This window comes from Punica granatum, chromosome 7, assembly GCF_007655135.1.
Source record: "Punica granatum isolate Tunisia-2019 chromosome 7, ASM765513v2, whole genome shotgun sequence".
NCBI lineage: Eukaryota > Viridiplantae > Streptophyta > Magnoliopsida > Myrtales > Lythraceae > Punica > Punica granatum.
This window is the reverse complement of record NC_045133.1, coordinates 22,146,408-22,162,788: the sequence shown is the minus strand read 5'-3', so window position 1 is coordinate 22,162,788 and position 16,381 is coordinate 22,146,408. Positions and strand designations below refer to the sequence as shown.

The window sequence follows — 16,381 nt, the reverse complement described above, 5'->3', positions numbered from 1 at the left end:
GGGGGAATGTTTCAAAAAGAGAAGGTAAAAGCAAGTGGAGGTTGAAAATAGAGAATGCGGTAGGAAGATTCTCCGTAAGCTTAATTACTAAAAAAAAAGAAAAAAAAAGTACATCATTACACTTTTTTCTATATATATCACTATCCCTAAAAAATAATATAGAAAAACACGACCTTTGTATTTTTCGTAAATATAGTACGACTTTTGGAGAGTAATATATAAAGACACAACCTTTACACTTTTTTCTAAAAATAACACGACCTTAAAATTTAGTTACGCATTTAACAGAATATAAATTATTCAGTCAAATTGTAACGCTAATAGTTAACATAGAGTTAATTATGCCTCGCGAGAGAACATGATTGGATGAGTAGATCCTATATGATTGGACGATAACAAGTAATATGGAGTTAACGGTGTCTGTGTCACTAGTTCAATCATGTCGTGTCACATTGCATCTTAACTCCCGCTAACTATTATCTTTACATTTGACGAAATAATTGATATCGTGCTAAAATCGCAGTTCAATCTGAAAGTCATATATTTCTGTATCATTTTTTAAGGGTCGTGATCTATTTAAGAAAATGTGAAAAGATCAAGCATTTACATGCTATTCTGCAAAATTCATGCTATACTTAGGAAAAAATAAAAATGTCGTGTCTTTCTATATTATTTTCTAAATATTATACTATATTTAGAAAAAAAGTGCGAATGTTGTGTTTTTTCATATAATTAACCGTTCTAACGCCCAATAACTGCAAGGAAAACGTTTTCGAGTGCAGCGGAAAACGGTTTACCTAGCCGGTCCGAAAAGAAAATGTTTTCCCGACGGAAAAGACGCGCCCTAGGGTTGAAGGAGATTGAATTGAAAACGCTGCGGAAAAACCATTTCCAAAAGCCTCTGCTCCCCTGCCCCCGACAATGGAGATGATATCCGTCTGTCGCGGGCTCTCCCCGCCCCAGTCACAATTGCTCGGCCGTCACCGAAGACTCTGTTCGCAATCTGTAAGCTCAGTTCCTTCGAACCTCAGCTCTCGGTTCGACTAATTTCATGCATTCGATGCTCTGTTATCGTCCCGATTGCTTCCTGAAGTCACTGTCTCTGTGTTCTGTAGGGTTTCGGAAGCAGCATGAGCTTGAAGGATCGAATGGTGCTTCGGCATCAGGATGCCTCTAGCTGTAAGTCCTCTGCAGTGAAAGGAAATGGGACCGTCGCATTCTCTTTTCTTTTCGACGTTTCATTAGAATTTGAATGGTGGGACTGCTGTTATTTTGACATTTGGAGCTGTTAATGTGCTCTAACTGGAAGGTTTTGATCAGCTTTTCCAAGGCTCGGTCGGAAGCAGATATGTGAGGACTCTTTGTTGCGTAGGTTGAAGAGGGGAAGTGGCATTACTATGTGTGCTTTGAGTTCTGATTCAAAAGGAGGTATTGGGCTTTCTGGGAGTAAAGGAAGTGCTGATGTCCCGATTGTAAGAAGCAGCGGGGTGGAGCCATTCCGCGGTAAATCGGGTTCTGTGTCGTTTTATGGATTGACTCACCAGTTAGTTGAAGAAGCAAAGCTAGAATCAGCTCCCTTTATGGAAGATAAGGGCTCGTTTATGTGGCTTTTGGCTCCGGTTGCCCTGATATCATCCTTGATTCTCCCGCAGTTCTTTCTCGTTAATGCCATTGAGGCTTTTGTGAAGAATGAGACTGTTGCAGGTAAGGAAAGAAAGTGGAATGATGTTAATGAAATGCTTTTCATTTTGTTATGTGGCAGCCAAATTTGAATCAAATTCACTGTTTTCTTGTTTGTTTTCAAATCTCAATATTTGGAAGATCGATTTTTGAATGAAGACTACCGGGAAGATGCTCTTCCAAATTGAATATTGAGGTGGTCTTAATTTTATGATTCATGATTTCCTTGTTCTATAAGCGCTGACTAAACCTATGATTAATGTTTTATGTGATAAAATCGCCAGTCATTTTGGCAAAGATTGCCTGAAACAGCTTTTGAAGTGTTAACATTGTGGTTATAAAGCTTAATTTTCCAATGCATGTACGACTTTTTAACTCATTCAAAGATGTAGAGGATGATGTATTTGAAGGAATATCCGGGTAATTGTTTTCATTACTTTGAATCTTTCGTAAGAAAAGGAAAGGAGCAGAATTATGTCTGCATGAAGTTCAGTTGCAGTTGAGCATTGTTATGTTCGTGAATGCTACTTTATTTGAAGTTGGAAGACCATGCTGATTATCGCATCAACTTATATCCTTCTGCAGAAATGGTGACTTCTTTGTTCTTCGAGGCCATGTTTTATGCTGGTCTCGCGACGTTCTTGCTCATCACGCACCATGTTCAGAGACCCTTTCTTCAGTTCAGCCCAAAGAGATGGAGCCTCATTACAGGCCTCAGAGGATACCTAAACTCTGTCTTCTTAACGATGGGCTTCAAGGTCGTGATTCCGCTCTTCATGGTATACATAACCTGGCCAGTTGTTGGAGTTCCTGCCATAGTCGCAGTCGCTCCTTTTCTCGTTGGCTGTCTTGCTCAACTTATCTTCGAGAAGATTCTTGATAGGAAAGGGTCCTCATGTTGGCCTGCGGTGCCAATAATTTTTGAGGTATTCAAAAATTTATCTCTTCCTTTTCTGGGTTTTACTAGTTAGGTGGAGCTGACCACTTACTGATCCCAATGCACGCACTGCACAATTTTCTCATGGTTTCCATAGGAAGGCTGCCAATCTCTATGATAGGTCAGTTGCCAGTTAGTTTCACCTAGCCGACTAGTGAAGTGAAGGGATATAATTTTTCTCCGTAGATAGTGTAGGATAAATCAAATAGTGGATAGTGTTTTGATTAGTAAGCAAAGGTTAATTGATTAGGTGGCACCGTGGCAGTGATCATTCAAAATTTCGTAGTCTGAGATGTGGTCCCGATCCTAAGTGTGGTGTGTTTTTGGTAGGTTTATAGACTTTACCAGCTGACGAAGGCTGCACATTACATCGAGAGGTTGATGTTTGCAATGAAAGATCTTCCCACGACTCCAGAGATGCTTGACAGAAGCGGTGCCTTAGTAGCCATGATTGTCAGTTTCCAAGCCCTTGGCCTATTGTGCCTCTGGTCGCTCATTACGTTTCTTCTGAGGCTCTTTCCTTCAAGACCCGTAGCGGAGAACTACTGATGCTGGCAAAAGTACTAGTGTATGTACATTATCTATTTATGATATGAAGACCAGTAACGTAGCTTGGCTAGAATGGGTACAATTTTGTAGCTTTCGCTTTCGGGATTTGTGAAAAAAAGATCAGAATAGATGTTAGAGAGGCATTAGCTTAATGACCTGATGCACATATATTGTTACGTGAACACGGTTTTTGCCATGTGTGTTGCCTGATCAATATAATACATGTTCACCGAGTTACGTAGCAGCTCTCGAATGATTTTTCCGAAGGACCACCTTGATACCTTGGAGAACTATTTGTTGATTAGAGGTATATTCGCCCAATCTTTAGGACCTGTTTCTTAAGGAATATCCCGAGCATTGTGGAACAACTCCTTTACCTATCATTAGACACGAGCACGAAAGTGAAAGCGAGGCTTTTAGTCATGTTATCTTCGATGATGCATCTACAAGTGTATGCCATGACGTGCGTAGTGCAGGTCTTGAATTAGTAATGCATAACGAGGGGAAAATTACAAGAAAATAGAAGGAAAAACCGTGGGAACTAATGCATAATGAGGGGAAAATTACGAGAAAATGGAAGGAAACGACAGCGTTTCCTACCAAACACAGAGATAAGAGAACGGAATCAACGGCCAATGCTCGAGCTTCAGCCTTCAGCGTTTCGTTCGTCTAATAGCACGTGCGCCGGCCTACTGTTCCATTCTTCCCCGAAGCCCCGTTTGGACCGTCGAGAGGGAACTCAAACAGAATCTGTGAAGGTATCCTTTTCCGACCCTTTTACAATGAACGTGGCGACTTTCTAGTATAGTCCTTGTACCGCCACGTGTCCGGCTCGAAATTAACCCGGCCCCACACATCAACAGGTAATAAAGAATACACGTGGCGTAATTGACAAACTGCATGCATGCGCTTCACACAAATTTTAACTTACAGTACAAGTGTTTTTACCGGGAACATCTCGTGACTAAAATACGGTCGATATTAAGATTGAGATTCATATATCTTATAGGTTGAGAATATCTCGTGATGTAGAGAAAAAAAACATTCCGTCACTTGCGAGTCACGACTTTTATTGTCGTTCTACTGTTCAAAGCCCGGGTCTCCAAGAAAATGGAAGCGACAAATGGAGCTAATATGCCACGAATCTTCCCCCATGTCAATCACACGGTTCAGAAGAGCTCAGTTCCACATATATATATTTCAAACTCCACGCGGTTCGTAAATGAAGGGGAAAAGAAAGATCAATGGCTTCCACCAGATTACTGCTCCGTTCTATGCTGTACAAGCCGCTGCACTTCGGCCATCCCTTGTCCGTCGAGTCGAGCAGGGTGGCGGCATGGTCAAGCAAGGCGGCTGCATTCGATGGAGATCTTCGTAGGGCAACTCCTGGGGTGGCCGAAACGAGACCTGCAGATGTGGCTGTGAAGGCGTCAGTGGCTGCCGCACCGGAGGATGTGATCATGACGGACTCGTGGCAGGACCAGGCCGTAGGACTTGTCTCCCATCTGATGACTGGTTTCGCTGCAGGCGTGCTCGGTTTACTGAAAAATGCCGCCAAGTGCAGGCCGGGGAAACTGGACGTTGAGATGCTCGTTGAGAGGGTATGGCTATTGCTATTTCAGTATTGAAATGTCAGGCTTCAAGTTAGTTGTTCATGCATTTCTCCCTTGTTGGAAAGGCCGATTAATCGTTAAGGCTCACGCACATCTATTGCTCAATTCTGCAGGCAATAATCAACTGTCGATTTTTCATGTGGTTAGCTGTTGCTGGAACGTTGCTCGGCTCGGCACTCTGCTTCGTGGAGGTACCAATTCCATCTCCAAGCTGATGAAGAATGATTGTACTAGACTAACATATGCACAACGCTCACGTCTCCTTTTCCTGCAGGGCTGCTTCCTCGTACTTGAGTCGTATGTTCAGTACTTCTGTTCTATGACTCAAATCATGGATCAAGGACACGTAATTAAGCTGCTAATTGAAGCCTTAGGTACATTCTTTAAACCGCTCCATTGTTCATTTGCATATATATTCGTTGCATTCAAGTTCACGTTGCATGCATGCTCAACAATACTATTTATGCAGACATGTTCCTCGTCGGGACTTCAATGCTGATTTTTGGGGTGAGCTTGCACGTAATGTTCGTTGGGTCAAAGGTCAAGCCCGGAACTGGTGACAGGGCATGGCTTCCCGAATCCAACTTCTTCGGCCTCTACAATCTATGGGTGAGCATCTGAGTTTCTCTACAAGTCAAGTGATCTAGTTATTTCACCTCACCTTATTGGCAGAAGCTCACTCGATGCACGCGCCCCCTTCTTTCAGGTTCTCCCGTGTTGGGTTGAACGACAGTCGGTTTCGCAGGCGAAGTCCAAGATCGGGCATGCAGTGATGATGTTACTCCAAGTCGGGATGCTGGAGAAGTTCAAGAGCATCCCTGTCGTCACGGGGTTGGACCTGGCATGCTTCGCAGGAGCAGTGCTGCTCTCATCGGCCTCTATTTTCCTTCTATCGAGACTCTCCATCGGCCGAGCTGCAGAAAATCAGTAATATCGAATAAGCAAAACCTCTAGGAATTAGATGCTGTATGCACGACAGAGTTCGATTTTTTTATTGTTGTTATTGTTCTTCATTCTTCACAAGCATGTAATATGGAAAGCCTTTTTCCCTTTGTAGAATTGTAAAGTTTGTAAAACTGTTGGTTGAAGCAGTAATACCAATTTTGCAGTTAGTAATTAGTAGTCCAGAGCCTGCACCAGTGCATATTTTCGGATTAACCCCGGAGCTTCCGCATAATTTACGTGACGATGAGATGGTATAAATTACGAGAACTACTCGAGTTTGGAGCTTCGAGGGGCTCAAATATGTCAATTATGAAGAATAATCATCAATGCAAGTGGATTATCAAAATGAGTACATTCCAAAATATTCTACAAAAGATAATTTTTGCCAGTCCGTTTGATAAGGTCATCTTCAAATTGATTTTGTAAATAATTTCGAGTGATTCAATTTTTACAAAAAAAAAAAGACCGTTTATTTCCATGACATAATCAAAATGCCTACTTCAAAAGTATATCACCAATTAAAGGTAATGTCAACGGAGAACAGAGAAAATTAACGCTGTGAGAGATTTATTCAATTTAATGAATAGACTCGACTCGAAATGAATTAGTTGGTGTCTACTGAAATTTTGAATGGCAGAATACACACAAAAAGAAAGTAATTTCCTGCCAAAATTAGTAATTTCAATGGATATTTTGATGATCATAAGATATTTTCGGTAGGGTCATAAGATTTAAGCAAATAGATCCGGGTCGGATCCAGAAGAGGATTAACCCAAAAAAAAAAACAGACCCGCCCGACCATGAATGAAGTATTTATTTGCCGCGAAGATCTCTTAGCGCTCTCGACCAGTTCCCGCGAACATCAATTGGCGACCGTTGATGTCAAACGCTGGACACGTGTCGTGCCCTCGGGGATGTGACGGGGATCGGGACAGAGAGGATCCGAAATGTCAGTGCCACGTGGCAGAATGTGGGAGACCGACATCGTCCCCCTCCTCCGAGCTTCCTTCTTCCCCTCGCGTTCGTTCACGTAAGTACTACCGCTGGGGAAACGGAGCGTCGTCACCGGAGCTGACGGCGAGCGATCACGCCGGCATTGTGAGGACACGTTCAAATGGCGAAGTCGAGCGCCGACGACGAGGAGCTGCGGCGGGCCTGCGAGGTGGCGATCGAGGGGACGAAGCAGAAGGTCGTGATGTCAATCCGCGTCGCCAAGAGCCGCGGGACATGGGTCAAGGCCGGCAAGCTCGGCCGCGGCCACATGGCAAAGCCCAGGGTCCTCGCCCTCTCCAGTACGTCTAGCTCAAACTCTGATTCACTCCGTACACTGATCGCTCAATCGTTCCTTCAGTTCTTATGGCAGCTTTCATGTCAATTTCGCATCGGCTTGCTTCGGTGTTAGCTCAATGGACGCAATGCAATTAGCTGAGTCAATGTCGTTGTTCATGTTCATCCCGATGTTGATTGCTTACCTTAACTGCTCTGCTCCGTCACTTATGTCACTTTCTGTTCTGTTTCTTCATGCAGCAAAAGTAAAAGGCCAACGAACTAAAGCTTTTCTTCGGGTTCTTAAATATTCAACAGGAGGAGTTCTAGAGGTATGTATGTCCGATTCCGCTTGCGGCTTATACTTAAAATTCCCTTTAATAGTGCTAGGGGTCGGGTGTGAAACCACAAGTTGTTCAAACTTCTGGTATAATGAAAGTGGTTGCACCACCAAGATAAAACTCAGATGTATTAAGAATATGCCACTCGTATCGTGGCTCTTCTTTGGACAGCCTTGTGCCATGATTGGGTCGTACTATCTCAGAGCAAACTGAATTGTTTCTGGACCAAGTTTTAGACTTTTGTATGTTAATATTTTAGTTAGTGTGTAATTATTGAAGTTCGACATCTTAGAGAGTTTATTTCCTTTTCTTGTTCCTTATCCTAGCTCACATTGGGCAATGATATCCTGAAAATATTGCTTTGTGCAGCCTGCAAAGTTATACAAACTGAAGCATCTTTCCAAGGTTGAGGTTATTGCTAACGACCCTAGTGGATGCACGTTTATGCTGGTATAACTCTACCCTATGTATGGTATCACTTCAGAATTTACCATGAACTTGTCGAGTGCAATAGTTTGTCTTTCTCAATTGCCGTCCCTGCATGGGATTGAAGTTAATTTATTGCAATGATTCTTGTAGGGATTTGATAATCTTAGGAACCAGAGTGTTTCTCCCCCTCAGTGGACAATGCGGAATATGGATGACAGGTAGAATTATGCTCTGGGGCAGATTACTGTAGCAGACATTTTTCTTGTTCAGTAATGAAATTTCCAGTTTCAATTCTAATTATGTCCACCTTGATTAGTATTATTCTTGGAAACTTTTTGCACGACATTTTCCCAACTGCAGGAATCGTCTTCTACTTTGCATCTTAAATATCTGCAAGGATGCATTGGGCCGCATTCCAAAAGTAGTTGGTATGGATGTTGTTGAAATGGCTCTCTGGGCTAAGGTGAGCTGACATGAGCTACTTGATCATAGTCCTTGATTCCATTTTTCTTTTTTTCGGTAATATTTTTTTGGTAAATTGATTCCATTTTTCTTTCTTTTTGATTTTGTGGTGAATAAACTTTCTTTACATAATCAGTTTAAATTGTAATTACTGGTTTTTGCCTTTCGTGACGGTGTTCAATTTAATCGTTTTTACTTTTGATGGCCTCCCGGAGCACAATTCTTAGTGTTTGGGCTGATTTATTTTGTTATACTTTTGTTGCAATTTTGGTTGTCGGATAAATGTCGTGTAGGATAATACACCCACAGTTCCCAAAGTTGCAGCTCAAAAGAGTGTCCCCGACAACCATGCAGATGCTACAGTGATAGAAGATGATCTGAATGTTACTGTTGAGAGGGAACTGGTCTCACAAGCGGAAGAAGAGGATATGGAGACTCTTTTGGGCACGTACGGATTGCATAATGTATCAATATTTTAATTTTGTTGGGGGTATAACCCAACAGTAAAAGCCAATTCCACCTTGCATTTTTCTCTTCTGGTTTATATTTGATGATCATAGTATGATTCTCTTTATTATGCAGTTATGTTATGGGCATTGGAGAAGCTGAGGCATTCTCTGAGAGGTTGAAGCGGGAGCTCCATGCTTTAGAGGCAGCAAATGTGCATGCCATACTGGAATGTGAACCAATGATAGATGAGGTATTCCACCTTTAGCTTTGATAGAGAATGTTCAATGACCCTCTGTCTCATAAAAGGTGTTACCCAATGAAGAAATTTCAGTATCACTCTATATTGTCTTTTGACTAGAAATTTGATGTCTTTTAAGTCGATCGATCTAGTTCATGATTACTCTTTGTCTATGGTCATGCAGGTATTGCAAGGACTTGAGGTAGCAGCAAACTGTATTGAGGATATGGATGAATGGTTAGGCATCTTCAATGTTAAACTTAGACATATGAGGGAGGATATCCAATCGGTATGCAGAAGTGCCCCATACTTTGTTCATATTATACATGTTTCTAGAGAACTATTGTTAATCGTTCTACAGTGTGTTAGTGAAGTTCTGCAAGAGCTGATTTTTCCAGTTATACTTTTCCAAGGAAGTTCTAGCTACTCCCTATGTATGCATATTCCATATGGTTAAACTTTCTCTTTTCTCTTGGTGCATTCAGATAGAGACCCGCAATAACAAGTTGGAGCTGCAGTCGGTGAATAATAGATTACTTACGGAGGAAGTTGATAGGCTTCTCGAACGGTTGCGCATACCTCCCGAGGTTCCACTCAACCATTGCTCAAATATCTTTCTGTTCGTGTTTTTATCAATAAATTGATACCCAGCCATTTGATGTCTGTTTATTCGGTGTAGTATGTAGCATTGTTAACAGGAGGTTCTTTTGGCGAGGCTCATATGCAACAAAATTATGAAGCATGTGAGTGGTTACTCGGCGCTTTGAAAGGCCTTGAAGCGACAAAAATGGATCCTGCCTTTGCAAAAATGCGAGCTGTATTTCTCTACTCTCTGTTCTTCTACTTTTAATAAATACCATGCTAACATATTCAGGGGGCAGCATTTTTTAATTAATTTTTCAATGGTAATTTTTTCTTTCTAAAAGTTTAACTGAATTCAGGTTAAGGAGAGAAGAGGAGAATTGGAGATACTGAAGTCTAATTTTATCCACAGTGCTTCGGCTTTTCTGAGGAACTACTTTGCTGGTTTGGTGGACAATATGTTAGCCGATAAGAACAGTTTTTCTCAGGTTTTTTCTTAACTTGCTTTTCCTTTTATCGTGAATGGTGATCAGTGATTTAGGAAGTGTAATTTGTCTGCTTGTCGTGAACAGAGAGGACAATTAAAGAGGCCCGACCATGCTGATTTGCGGTTCAGATGTAGAGTATATGCTCGTCTATTACAACATTTAAAGGTTGTTTTCAGTGAGTAGCTCATGTAATTCGACTTTCAACAGCAAACACTCGCATTGTGTGTTCTTAATATTTCATTGTTTCAGAAACTTGATAAGAACTGCCTTGTTCCCCTGCGAAAAGCGTACTGCGGCTCCTTTAACTTTCTTTTCCGTCGGGAGGTCAGGATACAAGCCACCCCCTCCTCTCATTTATGAGGCTGAATTTGGATGAAGATGCTAAGTGATTTATATCTTCACAGGTAAAAGAGTTCTCAAATGAGCTCCGTGCAAGTACAAAAGCACCAAAAAATGCAACTCTGCAATGGCTTGAAGGCCCCACAGGATCGAGCCATGGAGGGAACCCTCCGGATAGCTCCATGGTTGCCGAGGCTTATTCCAAAATGTTGACAGTTTTTGTTCCGCTTCTTGTGGATGAGGTTCTCGCTTGTGTGCACCTTATTGCTAGATATTTTAGTCAGTCCTTGCGGTGGTTCATTAAATAAAATAAAATCACTTGTTTTTTAATCTATAGAGCTCTTTCTTCGCACATTTCATGTGCTTCGACGTTCCTACTCTTGTCCCAGCTGGAAACGACAGCAGTGGCCATAAATCCATGGACTCGAATGATGATGATCTAGGTATCATGGACATTGATGACAATGACAGTAAAGGAGGTTAGTTTCACTACATTGGATTCAATAAAATCCTAGGATATTATCGGTTCTATAGTTAATGAGAATTTATGATAGTTTTCTGGAATTGCTAGGTAAAAATCCTGCAGAACTGGCAGCGCTTAATGAAGCTCTTCGAGATTTGCTTGATGGTGTTCAAGTATAAGTCTACACGAAGGATTCCTTTTTCTAGATTTTCTTAATATATATCCGTAACAAGCATGTTGCATCGTCAGTAACTTTGATCTCATACGTGATTTAGGAGGACTTTTATGCTGTTGTGGACTGGGCATGCAAAATAGATCCTTTACGCTGCATATCATTGCATGGGATAACGGACCGATATATTTCCAGTCAGAAGGCTGATGCTGCTGGGTTTGTACGTCTCTTGCTTGATGACCTAGAAGGAAGGATATCTATGCAATTTGGCCGAGTAAGATAACTCTCCTCTGCCAGTACTATATTGACCACATGAATGTTGATGATAGTTATACTCTGACCCATCCAAATTGCAGTTCGTCGATGAAACTTGTCACCAGATCGAAAGAAATGAGAGAACTGTTCGGCAGACAAATGTATTGCCATACATCTCAAGGTAGACTAGCTTTATTGGTTTGTTTTTTATTATCAAAACTCTTGCTCTGGAGTTACTGCCGAAACTTCCAGGTGTATTATCAACACTGAAACAAATTAGCTGATAGTGAAAAGAGACAATTCTGCAAAACGTTTCCCGCCTAATTGGACAAGTTTCATACTAGTTGTGGTTTTTGAAAATCACATCTTATTTGGATGGTTTTGGCTAGTGTTGGGGCGTGTGAAAGAAATGTGCTTTGTTCAATCCTCTGTCGCTGTTGATTTTTGCTATTTGGACCTGCTATTATGAATTGCTTTAACTATGTACTTTGGTTCTCACTGACCAGAAAGAAGATTGTGTGCTCTCTGCCTTCCGGTAACGTTTATTAGAATATATTTTATTGAACTAATATGTGTTTCGGACCGCCTCCATTTAGATTTGCTACCCTGGCAACTCGTATGGAGCAGTACATTCAGGGACAGAACAGAGATCTTGTCGATCAAGCATATACCAAACTAGTGAGTTCCCTTACCAAGCATGAACTCCTCAGGTTCAAGTTTTCCAGTATTTCATATAATTCACAACCAAACAACAAATTTTAAATCTCGTATGCAGCTATTAATTAGCACTTGTCTACAGTTAGTCATTTATATACTCCTTAAGAGTCATTCAGCAGAAAAGTACATAATACTTGGACTTATGGTTGGACAGGTTAGCATTATGTTTGTTACCTTGGAGAAAGTTGCTGAGACGGACCTGAAATATGCCGACATATTCCTGTTAGAGAATTACGCAGCATTTCAAAACAGGCAGGTTTTCACCTTCCTTGGTAATTTCATTTAAACTCTAGTCATCGGAGCAAAATAATGACCAAAAAGCACTGCCTTGCAGCCTTTACGATTTAGCAAATGTTGTCCCTACTTTGGCCAAATTTTATCATCAAGCCAGCGAAGCTTATGAACAAGCCTGCTCACGCCACATCAGCATGATCATATACTACGTAAGAGACGCATCTCGTTACTTCTCAACTTTCAGCACCTTCTCAGAAGTCTCCCGTTGATGATGCATATGAATTTCTATTTATAACGCAGTTCCTCATAAAATTGTCCTGTGCAGCAATTTGAAAGGCTTTTCTCATTTGCTCGTAGAATCGAGGATTTGATGTCTACAATAGCGCCAGAAGAGGTTAGCCCCATGTGATTACACTGTAGTTGGCCATCTGTGCTCAATAAATATCAAAAATTTGAAAAGTACGCCTTTGTTCTCCTGATATCTCTCTGCTCGGGAACTGTCAGATTCCTTTCCAAATTGGATTGTCAAAAATGGAACTCCGAAAGATGTTGAAGTCCAGCTTATCCGGAGTAAGTTATTCTAGGTCCTTTGCATGCGTTTCTGTTAGATTTATCTGAACAGACCTTCATAGCATTGTTGTGGTCTCGTTCACAAAGGTCGACAAGTCAATAAGTGCCATGTACAAGAAGTTGCAGAAGAATCTGAACTCAGAGGAATTGTTGCCTTCACTATGGGATAAATGCAAGGTACTGAATCCCATCTAGTATATATTCCAGTTAAAACTTGTCTGTTGCGCAACATACTCACACATCAACCTTTTAGAATCTGTCATGAAAATATTTCTCTCTTGCTACTTCCGACTGGGCGATCCTCTGAACTCTATGATGGTTTTCCAATTGTGTTTCTCTTTAATTTTGGTTCTATTCTCATGTGGGTGGGGTATATACATGACAGAAGGAGTTCCTGGACAAGTATGAAAGCTTTGGACAACTTGTTGCAAAGGTCTATCCGAGTGAGAACATTCCTTCAGTGGCTGAGATGAGAGATCTGCTAGCATCCATGTGAAATGAAAATGCAGAAAAATAAAATATAGGTTTTTTTATTTTTTTATTTTATATTCTATAGATGACATCATGAAATTGGAAGAGAGATTTTTCGGCCCCTTTAATAAAATTTTGATGTCTATTAATTACATCATTTTCAGTCTTTGTTATGTATTTGGTTATTTCTTTTTCTTCTCTTTTATTCTATTCTGGTTGTATTAGCATTGAGTTTGAATAATGAATGAATGAATGAGATGCTTTAGATTTTCACGGATTATTCTAGGTGTCCTAGTATTGGTTTTCCCCTTTTACTCACTGCAAACCTCCAAAGGGTTTATTGTTAGCCGGAAAATGAAGCAGGTGACTGTCAAGCCCAAGCATAATTCTTGACCCTTAATTTCATGAGGATTGGTTTATGGAAAACTCGAAAGTGTTAAAATCTCTGTAATTACCACAGTGAAGTAACCATGGACATGATAACCAGAAAGCAGAGGAGAGCACATCCACAACTGCCTCCCCAGGTTCCAAAGCTACCCGGTAAACTTACCCGGTAAAAGTTGTTACAACAATGCTATTTTGCCTGTGACCACACAACATTCTGGTATTCACACTAACAAGACAAAATTGCAGCTATAAAGTCGTACCACCGCCATCAGACATCAGGGATGCAGCTGCAGCAGCCGCTGTTGGAACAACCCCTGTTGAGATACCGGGCTTTGACAAATGAAGCAACCTAAAAACAGGACATCAACGAAGTTGTCAGGCTATAACAATCATACAAGAGCTGCAAGCCCACTGTAAAATGATCATATAGATACTTCTGTAAAAGAGATAAGCGGAAAGGAACTTACGGTGCAAGATGTTCACAAAAGGAAGACATGGCAGCGACAACTTCAGTATAGTTCTCGGAAGATGCAGGCGCTGTCACTTCGACCAGCTGCATCCCTGGAGTCACTGGGACAGCCTCGTCAGTTGCATGAAGCTTCAGCATCTTATTGATGGAGGAGACAGTGACAGTGATCTGAACACCCCTGTGGAAATGGAAGGCAAACCCAACCCGCAGTAGCTCGTGGTCTAACTTGTATCCAAGGGCGTAGAAGAAACGGAGCACGTTCTTGCTCGCTTTGCTTTCCAGCATGGTCCTGACGAGTACTGAGATTTGATCGGCACCAGCACCTCTCATCGGACCCCCAACATGCCGAACAGTCCTTTGGGTAATAAGCTCTTGCTAAGAAACCTTTTACATTCAAGAAGATATAGCATGAATAAAAATGTTTTGGTGATTTACCAAGTAGGCTCGGGCTGCTCGAGATCGCATAAGATTTTCAGATCCGAAGGTACAGCACCTGAAAAGGAAAGAACAAAGGAGACCAAATTTCACGATCCTCATCCAATTGCTTATTGGCCAGGGCAAAAGGGCATCCTTGCGAGGCACATAATACTCACCGAGATTTGGCCCACTTTTCAGATGGAGTTCATGGATCCTAAGCCGCTCCTTCTGGACACCGCAGAGACCTTGCAGAAGAATCTCAAGGGCCTCAACATGCTACAAAGATTAATGGAATCCACAGTTCAAATCAAAATAAACTCATACCGGAGCAAACCAAGGAAGTAAATAATGTGAACCGACAATCGGAACAACAATGTCATCGAACTCAAATAAGCATCTTTCCCTTCAACAGCTTTTCAAAGATACATGATCCGTGATCAAACCCACCATCCATAAGTAATTCGACGGCATGCGTTATGCGAGTGGCGAAAGGTTTACAGCGGACAATCACTTGCCACAAGAATTAAGAGCAGTTTTTGTCTTTCCAATCAGCCCCACAACTCCAAAACATTTTTCTTCCCGTCCGGTAAGTAATCATGGCCAAGGGAGGCTAAGCTAACACGGGAGCTGAGCTCTGAAAGGACACTACTCCCATTCTACAAAACAATAACGGATCAGAGAGAGAAAAGCTCCTCCGAGGCGATACCTGCGTCTCTATGATTCCCTGAACCACACACTCCATCAGAATCTCGCTGCACACGGGGAAGACAATTCAATCAGTACTCGCGGGGACTCAGCAGCAAACCCCGCAATTTCGAGAAAGCTGCAAATTGCGGAACCTCGAAAATGGCGGATGTTATTCACCGGTTTCACTTCAGGCTGCTGCCAAGAGCGGACGACGTTGGTTGGATTGTAGTTTGCCGATCGAAGGTCGCCGTCGCCGGTCGTCAGCAACACCAAGCAACCGCACGGCAGAGGACTCGGGAGTCGGAGGCAGGGGAGAAAGAGAAATTGATTTCAGAGGAAAATTGGGCTGGGCCTCGAAGATGTTAGTAAAAGCCCATTGTGGGCTGGGCCTTTAACTTTATATGGGCTTTCTAGTTTGGTTGGTTTGATGCGATGCTTAGTATCTATTATTATTATTATTATTATTATTATTATTATTATTATTATCATAATGCACAAGTTGTCAGTTTTATATTTATATTACCATACTATATGGTATATATACGCTACCCAAATAAAATTTACAAACTTCAAGAAAAATAAAAAAAAAATTCCCTCGATTCGTGAATATGCTTTTAAACCTTTTTTCCCCCCCGAGAAATAAAAATTACTCTCAAGAAAAAATCAATCAATCAATTAAAATCAATTAATTATAAACGAAAGGAATTAATGCAATTTGTGTGTCGCGTCTAATGCGAAGCATATATCACAACATTTGTACAGTATATATTATAATTTTTAGAAAAATATAAAGTTTCCTCTATAAAATAGGCATTCAAAATTTAAAATAAAAAAGGAAATATTCTCTAAAAAATATTAATCAATCAATTAATTATAATATAGAAAAAGGAAACTGAAAAATGTGAGAATTTCAATCCCAATAATATTTTAATCTAAATGAATTTATGTTAATTAATCATGATACTAAAATTGTGAACAAGGATTAAAACTTTTCTATTGTAAATTTTTTTTCTCGATTTGCAAATAAATATTAAATATTTTTTATATACAAAATATATTTGACGGATTCAGTAAAATCCCAAGAATATGGAATACTATAATTAATTAATTTGCGCAGGTTTGTACTTTTATTTTACTAATTTTATGAAATTTTTTAATATTACTATATCATTGGCTGTAATTTTTTTAATTCATGTTGAGGAAGTTTTCGCTATCTAATC

The 16,381-nt window shown here is 40.8% G+C and overlaps 4 protein-coding genes across 7 annotated transcripts; 3 read left to right on the top strand and 1 right to left on the bottom strand.

The window, feature by feature from the left end:
* Positions 1-845: 845 nt before the first annotated feature.
* On the top strand, positions 846-3,410 carry LOC116212772. Its single transcript, XM_031547459.1, has 5 exons — positions 846-1,005; positions 1,116-1,179; positions 1,321-1,704; positions 2,266-2,606; positions 2,948-3,410. The coding sequence occupies exons 1-5, from the start codon at positions 922-924 to the stop codon at positions 3,164-3,166; spliced, it is 1,092 nt and encodes a 363-aa protein (XP_031403319.1). The 5' UTR covers positions 846-921; the 3' UTR covers positions 3,167-3,410.
* Positions 3,411-4,379: 969 nt separating this feature from the next.
* LOC116214772 lies at positions 4,380-5,901 on the top strand. The gene is made up of 5 exons (XM_031550231.1): positions 4,380-4,767; positions 4,893-4,970; positions 5,054-5,153; positions 5,249-5,388; positions 5,486-5,901. The coding sequence occupies exons 1-5, from the start codon at positions 4,411-4,413 to the stop codon at positions 5,708-5,710; spliced, it is 900 nt and encodes a 299-aa protein (XP_031406091.1). The 5' UTR covers positions 4,380-4,410; the 3' UTR covers positions 5,711-5,901.
* Positions 5,902-6,617: 716 nt separating this feature from the next.
* LOC116214764 (exocyst complex component SEC3A-like) lies at positions 6,618-13,481 on the top strand. Of its 2 annotated transcripts, none has more exons than XM_031550220.1 (25): positions 6,618-7,016; positions 7,252-7,322; positions 7,701-7,781; positions 7,911-7,978; positions 8,121-8,223; positions 8,516-8,670; positions 8,805-8,922; positions 9,095-9,199; positions 9,396-9,497; positions 9,590-9,727; positions 9,852-9,980; positions 10,065-10,145; positions 10,230-10,304; positions 10,385-10,561; positions 10,657-10,798; positions 10,891-10,955; positions 11,058-11,228; positions 11,311-11,390; positions 11,806-11,887; positions 12,081-12,178; positions 12,261-12,369; positions 12,518-12,554; positions 12,665-12,730; positions 12,818-12,907; positions 13,116-13,481. In XM_031550220.1, the coding sequence occupies exons 1-24, from the start codon at positions 6,839-6,841 to the stop codon at positions 12,898-12,900; spliced, it is 2,514 nt and encodes an 837-aa protein (XP_031406080.1). In that variant the 5' UTR covers positions 6,618-6,838; the 3' UTR covers positions 12,901-12,907; positions 13,116-13,481. The 2 variants fall into 2 exon arrangements, with proteins under 2 accessions (XP_031406080.1, XP_031406079.1); XM_031550219.1 differs by having other exon boundaries at positions 6,623-7,016; positions 12,486-12,554.
* Positions 13,482-13,590: 109 nt separating this feature from the next.
* Positions 13,591-15,497, bottom strand: LOC116214766 (mediator of RNA polymerase II transcription subunit 18). Of its 3 annotated transcripts, none has more exons than XM_031550221.1 (6): positions 15,339-15,497; positions 15,181-15,226; positions 14,651-14,750; positions 14,493-14,550; positions 14,056-14,412; positions 13,591-13,937 (listed from the first exon to the last, which is right to left on the bottom strand). In XM_031550221.1, exons 2-6 carry the CDS (start codon positions 15,214-15,216, stop codon positions 13,835-13,837), a joined length of 654 nt encoding a protein of 217 aa, XP_031406081.1. In that variant the 5' UTR covers positions 15,217-15,226; positions 15,339-15,497; the 3' UTR covers positions 13,591-13,834. The 3 variants fall into 3 exon arrangements, with proteins under 3 accessions (XP_031406081.1, XP_031406082.1, XP_031406083.1); XM_031550222.1 differs by having other exon boundaries at positions 15,314-15,475; XM_031550223.1 differs by lacking the exons at positions 15,181-15,226; positions 15,339-15,497 and adding an exon at positions 14,922-15,133.
* Positions 15,498-16,381: the final 884 nt, after the last annotated feature.